Here is an 8,758-nt window from a genome sequence, read left to right on the forward strand (position 1 = left end):
AATTTGTTAAAGCCTTCAAATTGCTTCAATAAGGACTTGGGCACTTTTGATAAATAGCATACCACCTGCAGTTTCACACCAGTGTGGGGGCCTAAAAAATCAAAATGCATTTGTGCAAATGTTCATCAGTCACTTTTATATTCCATTCTTTTAGTAAATGGGGCAAACACTAAGCAATGCCAAATCCATTTCTTTTACACAACTGCCTCTGGAAGCAAATTCCAGATATCACTGAGTGAACCTGCAAAGTGCTGTTTTCTTTTTTTAGAAAAAAAAATGCACACAAGGTAATAAGACTTGGACATAGGTAAAAATATGATTCTCTTTACTAGGACACATGACAGACTTGATGCAGAAAAACAGGTGGTACAGGGTAAATACCGAAAACACATATCTAAAAGAGCCATCAGTAATCAAGTGTTGCGTTAGGAAATAAACCAGACTAGTTTCAGTAGCAAATGGGCATGAAGGCCACGTAAGTCACAACTCAAAGAGTCACCAACCCCTTTAACAGAGGTTTAACAAGCATGCAATGCTGCCACCTCAACATTTTGGTAGCATGCATCACAGACAGAATCATGAATGATGGGAAACAGCATTGAATAGAAAGTGGCACAGCATCCATATGCCCCTCATTATAGTCTATGACCTCCCTGTATCTTTCCATTCCAGCTCAGCGCCAAGAGAAACTTGAATCTAGTTTTAATGGCAACACAGTAATTTGACATTCAAACAGATTACTACTGAAGGGCTTTCCAGGCCATTCTGAACAATGTTGGGTAGTTTCCATTGGGGATTACCAAACTGTCTTAAAGGAGGGTGTCTCGTTTTGTTGCCAAAGACTAGTTTATTTGAAAGTATTCAAAATTGAAAACGCTGATGGGATTTGTAGTTCTACTATAATTAAAATTCCTCTAGGTCATTTAAAAAAAAGCCACTGTTGCCTCAAAATACTTGTATCAAGTTCTTTGGTTATACAAGTGATCTGGTTTTTTGTTTGTGTAACACAGCTGGACTGAACCAGGGCCGTGTGACTATGAAGGAGAGATATTTTGTTTCCTGCACATTGTAACTGAATGTGGTATGCTACCAACGTAAAGTTCCATAAAAAAACAAAGAAGAAGAAGAAAATAAACAATGAGAATGATCTTGCGATGTTAGGGGCTGTTGTGCTTCCCGGCATGGGCACCCATTCTCTGCGGATCTTGAGAAGGATAATGGATAGGACCCGGAGCTCTCATGAAAGGAGGTGGAGGGCCCATCGCATGAAACATGTGTGGCCCAAAACCTGCGGAAAAGAGGACAATCTTTGACACTTGATCAAAGCTTTTATAGGTAAGAGAAAATTCTCTGAATTTGTGACTGGCACCTGACATACTCCTTTAATTAATGTCAGATACCTTGATTTTGTTGTCTTTAACACAATTTCTTTCTTTTTTATTTTACTTGTTGTTTTAATCCATCTTGCTTGGGTAAGCCACATGGCACTCTGTGGGCTGTTTCCTAGCAATCAAGCACAAGACTGGGCTGCAAATCTTCCATAGAAAAATAGTCTGACCCCACAATTACATTTCCCACAATGTTGCTTCACAAGCAATCGCTTCTCTGTTGCTAAATGCCATGATAAAGTTGAGCGGGATGAATAAAGAAGCAAACACGCTCAACTAGCCTTCTCTTTAAGTGAATACCAATAAAAGATGTTCTGGAGGGCCAAGTTTGCCTTTACCTGTCCTAGAGATTAACTAAGCAATAGAAAGTAGATCCATAGATGCAAAGACAAGACATTCTGCCACATATTTCCCCAGAAAACAAAGGGAAATTACCTGGAGGTGGGGGTGGAGCAATGCCAGGCGGGGGTGGCAGGGCAATGTTCACCACAGCTGGAGGGCCACTGGGAGGTAGGTTGAAGTAGTTTGCAGAGACTGCCTCCTCTTCTGCTGCAGGAGGAGGAGGAAGAGCTGTGGGGACACAAAAGCCTTGATGTCAACCTTTTTCAGAAGACGAGAGCAACCCAAGTCCATGGAGCACTACTGCTGCCCATTTTCTCAATGTCTATTATCATTCGTATAGGTTCAGTAAAGGAATTTCCTTCCCTATCAAAGCCACCTGACTCTCAATCAAATGCCTCATCTTGCCAAGGCCTATATTATTAGGTTTCAAAAGAGTTTAACCACCCAACCTTTAAAGCAGGAAGGAGAAATCTGCAAGGCACTAGATGTTGGACTACAACTCCCATCATCCTTGTCCCATTAGCTGTGCTGGCTGGGGCTGATGGGTGCAAGAGCCCAACGACATTTGGAAGACCACAGGTTCCTCATTTCTGACTTAAAGTATAACTTAACTCCCTTCCGTCCAGGGGTCCTTTACCTTTAGTTTTTACCTCCCTCCCTTCTGATAAACTTATTCACAGACTCTCTCGTAAGCACTGTTTCCTTCTCTAGTCCTAATTCAGTCAGTCTCTAGCTATGCCAACTTCAAAGTGAGACCTCCTTAACCTCCCAAAATAAAAATGTTTATTGCGCCTCTGTTTTCCAAATAAACAGAACAAGAAAAGCAATTTTTCTGCAATTCACCTTGTCTAGAATGTCAGAAAACCCATGTTTCTGAACAAGGAGCACTTTCCTTACCTCCAGGTAATCCCGGCACTGGCTCCAATTTTATACCGGATTCTGTGATTCCTTCTCTTTCCTTTTCTTTTCCTCTGGCTGCTTGAGACCTGAAACAAAATCAAAGCATTTGAACTGTGGTCAAGTATTAAGCTGGGTGGATGCTGGACTTCCAGATTTAAAAAACTGTAAGCATATATTAACAAAAACAAATTTATGTTTTTATATATTTTTTTAGAAAAAGCACAGCCGGTGCCATACTTTAATAGCTGTGTATTTCAACTGATTTGCAAAATATACTTGGTAATGCTCCCTAATACTGTATATATAGGAAGAGAACTGGGTGGCTTTCTTAGAATGGTCATAGCTCTATGAGAAGCTGCATGAGTTCAGCTTAGCGAATAAGCAAGATGGTGCTCTCAGCTAACTGCAGAAACTGTCAAGGCAGAATCTCTGAAAGAAAAACACACGTTGCCATCACTTGATTTCCTTATCACTCACCTGCCCCATTTCACATTAAGCCTGCGACCGTTGACAATGAGCTTGTTGAAGGACTTCTCTGCTGCCACTTCTGCAGCTTGTCGGGTAGCAAACTGGATAAATGCACACTGTTGCCTCTGCACAACAGTTATCGTCCGGATCTCGCCAAACTGATAGAAGTGATTCCTGAGGAGGAAACATATTCCAATAAAGAAATGCCCCTTTTCACATTCCTGAAGTCTAAGATGCTTCAAACCTAATACACTCCACAACCTCAAAGCTTATTGTGCAGACATACCAAAAGACATGCAACCAACACTGCCAAGCCACACCATCTGAAGTAGATCTAAAAATGCACATACCTAAGGTCAGTCTCAGTGATGGTGTCACCCAGGCCACCTACATACAGCGTTGTAATTGTCTTGTCATCAGGTGGGTCCAAACGAGGCATTGTGGAAGCTCGTTTGAGAAGCTTGTCAGCCACAGGATCATTAATTCCATAGTAACGATCTTTGATATTCTGATCAGCAAGCGGATCATCTGGATCTGTAGGTTTCTCATGTCTAAGGATTCAAGAGCAATATTTCATGACATTTGTTGTTAAGTGCCAATTTCACCTCTCTCGTCTAACCTTTTAATTACTCAGACATCTGCTTTCTTGATAAAGTTTACTTTTTCACCATAATTATACCTGTAGGGACATTCTTCTCCTCTTTTACACTCTCCTTTCACCCAGAATGAACAGATATGTGGACGGTTGCGTTTATAGTAAGGTGTGGTCCGAGCCAGTTTCAGCAACATGTCACTGGTGGATGTTGCCTTTCCTAAAGCACCAACAGGTCGGGTGCCATCAGAGTTCATGATCTACAAAAGCAGAGAAACAGGGATGTGCACAATAAAACCAGGTGAAAAACACATGTCTTAGTGATCTGGTTCATTTACTTTAACGCTACTAACAACACAAGAAACATTACTTCACCTCTCTTTCCATATTTTGGGTGTAATACTCTTTGTTAACATCCGACTTGGGCATATCATCTTTAAGCGAGAGTCCAGCATCTCGAACCTGAATAGGCAGACCTAATATTTAATGGGGAAACAGAAAATTAATATAAAAGCTAAACAATAATGACCACAAACGTTATAAGCAAAGTATTTAAGCAAATAAGTTGAGAGCATTTGAAAGTAGATCATGGACTAAAACCATGGACCTCTGTCCAGTTATTTTCCTTAAGAGAAGCAAGCTGAGCACATACTGCAAGAGACAATTTCAACTTCATCTCCACTATGAAAAAATGTCAGCAATGACTGCCTAGCTTTGGAAAGATGATGCTAAATTCAGACTCTCCAAGCAGAGGGAATAGCACCAGTATGTGCCATTCAGCACCTAATGCATGCAGGCCCAAATGTGGAAGGGGAGTCCATATACAATCTGTTTCTGTACTGAAATTGATTTTAGACATTTTAATTTTGTTTCACTCAGCATTCTAAGATCCTTTGAGATGAAGGATGGGAGATAAAATTTTAACAACAACATTCTATACTCGGCAACAAAGTGTTAATTTTGTATTTGCACAGTATAGTAAAATGATAGCTACACACCATATTCCAGGTCAAGAAGGCAGGTCTGACAAACATTTTTCAGCTTGCTGCATGTTTGGCACACTTCTGTCTTCTTAAAGCGCATCCGTACACCCGGGCACCAACGAAATACTGTGAATGGCCTAGCACAGATCTGAGACAAGATTGCATTAACGTTTACCAGCCTATCTAACTATAGAAGAACACATGACTGGTGTACTTTCAGTTATCAACACTACATAAACTCAAAACAAGGGAAGTAATTATTGGAAGACTCAATGAGGATGGGAACTGATTGCAGTGTGTTTAGTCCTTTTTAGGCAATGCTATCTTTGCTGTTCTCCATTATTCCATTGTGGAAATGAATGATATGTTTTGCTGTGTAGCTCTAGCAACACTGTTGTATACATGTTCTATTGACACCACTGAAGTGAACTGAACTAAACTAAGCTGCATGAGTAAGATTTAATGCTTGTCCTTTATTGCTGTGACACTAAATTGTCAGGAAATATTTCTACCAGTAATACAACCACCCTTTAAAATTGTGTCACCGTAACATACTCTGTTTTGAATGACAAACATACCTTGCATTCTTTTCCATATTTCTCTTTGGTCTAAAATAAAGGAAAATACATGTTAGAAAAAATAACTGCATCCCAAGATGATATGCCTTTTGAAATCCAGTTTACCTTGTCAACTCCTACAAATTATCTCCACAATATATGTTAACTGTACTGAATATTAGTTTATCTGCTCAGACTGTCCTAGGGAACAGAAGAGAATTCACACTTTCTTCGATAAGAATATGCAAAAACCTCTGACCTCACATCTCTTTCTAAAGAGACTGAAAATCATATTTCTATAAGAAATGTTACTTTGATCTCCCTTCCAAGCATAAAGGATACTGCCTGCCAGGGATTCAATGGAAGAAGTTTTTTTTTATACACAAAAGGGAAATGTTTCTTCCATTAAATCTTTGTGGGAATGGCTGGCTATATAACAGCTGTGCATGTACACCAGTGTAAATTTGAGCATTAGTGAAGAATAACTTCAGAGAAAAACAATTCTTATGGAGAGCCTGCAAACACAAATGGAGGCATATCACTATGTTCAGGCAAACTGATTTTAAAATGATTTATAAATGCTTAATTTCCAATCACAAACAAGTGATCTAAATACCTACTAAGATATTCATCTCAATATATATAGCATAACCTTCTACCAAGGAAACTATAATACAATACATTGCTTATTATTGCAAGTAAATACACAAGAACAATAGGGACCCCTGGCCATTAGGTCCAGTCGCTGACAACTCTGGGTTTGCGGTGCTCATCTCACTTTACTGGCCGAGGGAGCCGGAAGAGCTTCCGGGTCATGTGGCCAGCATGATTAAGTCGCTTCTGGTGAACCAGAGCAGCACACGAAAACACCATTTACCTTCCTGCCAGAGTGGTACCTGTTTATCTACTTGCACTTTGATGTGCATTCGAACTGCTAGGTTGGCAGGAGCTGGGACCGAGCAATGGGAGCTCACCCTGTTGCGGTGATTCGAACCGCTGACCTCCCAATCGGCAAGCCCTAGGCTCAGTGGTTTAGACCACAGCGCTACCCACATCCCTATTCACAAGATCAATACCTCAATTTAAAACATATTTTCTTAGAAGCAAAATCCATCATATAAAGAGTACATACTTTATAACAATGAAGTCGGAATTGGAAATTCCCTGCAAGTTAATATCCTCTTATCTTTGTTTCATTCTGCTGATCTTTAGTAATAGCCCACAATAAACACATACCATTCGAATATAGGGGTTTTCTCCAAGACATGTCTGGCACAAAATGGGGAAATCCTACACAGAAGAAAAGAAAATAATTTCACTGCAAGCACATTTCACCAACCCTGAATCTATAAACAGGATGTCTATAAACATCCTGTTTCAAATTGAACGTGAGAACAAACACCTCAGACATTCCTAATATCAGTAAATGGATCTGATGGAAAGTATTCAGTGTCAAGGGCACTTCTGGGGCTGGATGCTACTTATGTGTACAGTATGTATCAGCTTTATTTTTAAGCGCTGTGTCACAAAAGCAAAAAACAGCAAGAGGAGAACAAATGAGTGCAACTCAAATCTCCTGGTTTCTTCAGCCCGTGAGAGAAAGCACAGCAATGAGTTCTCACGTTTAAAGCATGCAGTTATATACATCCTCCGAACTGCACTTCGGCATATTAGGCGAACAGCCCACACGCCCACTGCTGCACTGTTGCGCAGCAACAGTTAACACCTCACTAGCTTCGCTAAGCTAGATTCTTCCCAAAAACATCTATTTTACAAGGTGGGAAATCGGATCGACTTCGGTGGTTAGCACGAGGCTTCTCGCTGCCGGCTCCCAGGACTCCCTTGACCCGGAGAAAGCAGGAACCTAGCCGCCTCACTGGGCGGGCGGCAGGCAGCGGATCCCTCGCCCGCGGGAGACTGAAGAGCCCCGAGTAGCTCCCCCCGCACCCCTCTCCTTCCCGCCCCGGCACCCGAGGGAACTACCCGGCCCCGGGGGGTATTTACCGCATCCTCCCAGTTCTGCCGATTATACGTGTTGGATCCCAGAGACGTCGCCATCTTGGCACGCCGAACAGGGGCGCCCGGAAGTAGACTGTCGCCACGCCGGAAGCGCTCCTCACGTAACCTCGCCATAGAGATAGAGACGGGTAGAGTGGCAGCGCGCGCCACCCCCCCCCCCGCCCCACCTCTGCAATGGGGAACCGGCGGCCCTCCAGACCGGGGGAGGGGGCTTGTTTTTTGATGGGGGGGGGGAGACCTCTTACTCCCATCAACCCAAGGCAGCATGGTCGGTGTCCAGAGAGCTCAGCTGGACTGAGAGGTCACAGGTGTCCTGCTCCTGTTCGCACAGAATTGCAGCCTGTCTGGAAGCCATAGAATGATAAAATCGTGGAGTTGGAAGGGACCACGAGGGTCATCTAGTCCCACCCCCCTCCGTGGTGTTTAGTAGGAAATGCCTAGTGGGAAAGTGCTCAGTTCACAGCCCCCCACAGACCAGTGGGTAGAAGCGAGACGTGAGAGGTAGAGCTGTGTCATAGAATCATAGAGTTGGAAGGGACCCCAAGACTCATCTAGTCTGACCCCCTGCAATACAGGAATCTCAACTAAAGCATCCATGGCACATGGCCATCCAACCTCTGCTTAAAAACCTCCAATGAAGGAGAGTCCACTCAAGGGAGACCGTTCCACTGTCTTACTGTAGGAAAGCTTTTCCTATTTAGTCGGAATCTCCTTTCTTGTAGCCATAGGTTCAAATCCTACCCTCTAGAGCAGTGCAAGATTCCAGAGGTCTTGGCACCTGCCCAGGGATTTTTTCCTTTGGCATGAGGTACAGGGGGGCTGTGGTGTCTTTATGATTAAGTGTTCCATTTACACATATATACAGTGGAGGGATCTCCAGCATTCACATCTCAAGAGGAGCTTGCAGCATTGGATTCAAAGGCAGCCAAACAGCCAGCCCTCTCTCTTTTCCAGCTTGTCCCAGCCAGCCCACCAAGAGATCTGCCCTCCCTTCTCCCCTTCTTTTCAAACCTTTCCTTCTGTCTACATTAGGGGTGGCCAACTCCCAAGAGACTGTGCTTTACTCACAGTGATTCTACCCCCTTTCAGGGGAGCCAGTGATCTATAATGTGATCTGCCACATACGTCCAGTGATCTACAGATAGATCATGATCTACCTGTTGGACATGCCTGGTCTACATCATCCAGGCTGAAACCCTCAATGTTTTCTTTCTCTGCCCACTGGCACACACAGTTGGATGAGAGCCCCCCCTCCTTTCTCACTCAGGCTTCACCCTATTGATAGATTGATGATTGGCCATCATCAGCCAGCTCTTAACAGCTTATCTCCTACCTAGGTGGTGCCCTGGTCTGAAAAACAAGGTTAGTCTGCATAATCAGTGCTTTAACCCTAGCTCCCAGGAATCTATAAAAACACTGATGAGAGTTTAGCTCAAACCTCCAAATGCGTCCTCCCAACAGTTTTATGTAGGTGTTAAAGCAGCACAGGGGAACAAGATGGAACCTAGA

At 43.0% G+C, this 8,758-nt stretch overlaps 1 protein-coding gene across 1 annotated transcript; it reads right to left on the reverse strand.

The window, feature by feature from the left end:
• Window positions 1-304: 304 nt before the first annotated feature.
• RBM22 (RNA binding motif protein 22) lies at window positions 305-7,613 on the reverse strand. Its single transcript, XM_083488457.1, has 11 exons — window positions 7,235-7,613; window positions 6,467-6,520; window positions 5,252-5,281; window positions 4,689-4,821; window positions 4,066-4,166; window positions 3,778-3,950; window positions 3,449-3,649; window positions 3,108-3,272; window positions 2,628-2,716; window positions 1,824-1,958; window positions 305-1,288 (listed from the first exon to the last, which is right to left on the reverse strand). Exons 1-11 carry the CDS (start codon window positions 7,514-7,516, stop codon window positions 1,158-1,160), a joined length of 1,494 nt encoding a protein of 497 aa, XP_083344583.1. The 5' UTR covers window positions 7,517-7,613; the 3' UTR covers window positions 305-1,157.
• Between the last annotated feature and the right edge of the window lie 1,145 nt (window positions 7,614-8,758).

This window comes from Podarcis liolepis (assembly GCF_965112155.1).
Source record: "Podarcis liolepis genome assembly, chromosome: 2".
Classification (NCBI taxonomy): domain Eukaryota; kingdom Metazoa; phylum Chordata; class Lepidosauria; order Squamata; family Lacertidae; genus Podarcis; species Podarcis liolepis.

Bases quoted from the DNA above. Each gene is read 5' to 3' on its own strand.
- RBM22 (XM_083488457.1), bottom strand. From the start codon at position 7,516: ATGCTGCCTTGGGTTGATGGGAGTAAGAGGTCTCCCCCCCCCCATCAA. The intron at 4,822-5,251 runs GTATGTTTGTCA...ATCTTGTCTCAG, and splicing joins AATATGGAAAAGAATGCAAG to ATCTGTGCTAGGCCATTCAC. The intron at 3,951-4,065 runs GTGAAGTAATGT...CTGCTTTTGTAG, and splicing joins CCCAAAATATGGAAAGAGAG to ATCATGAACTCTGATGGCAC.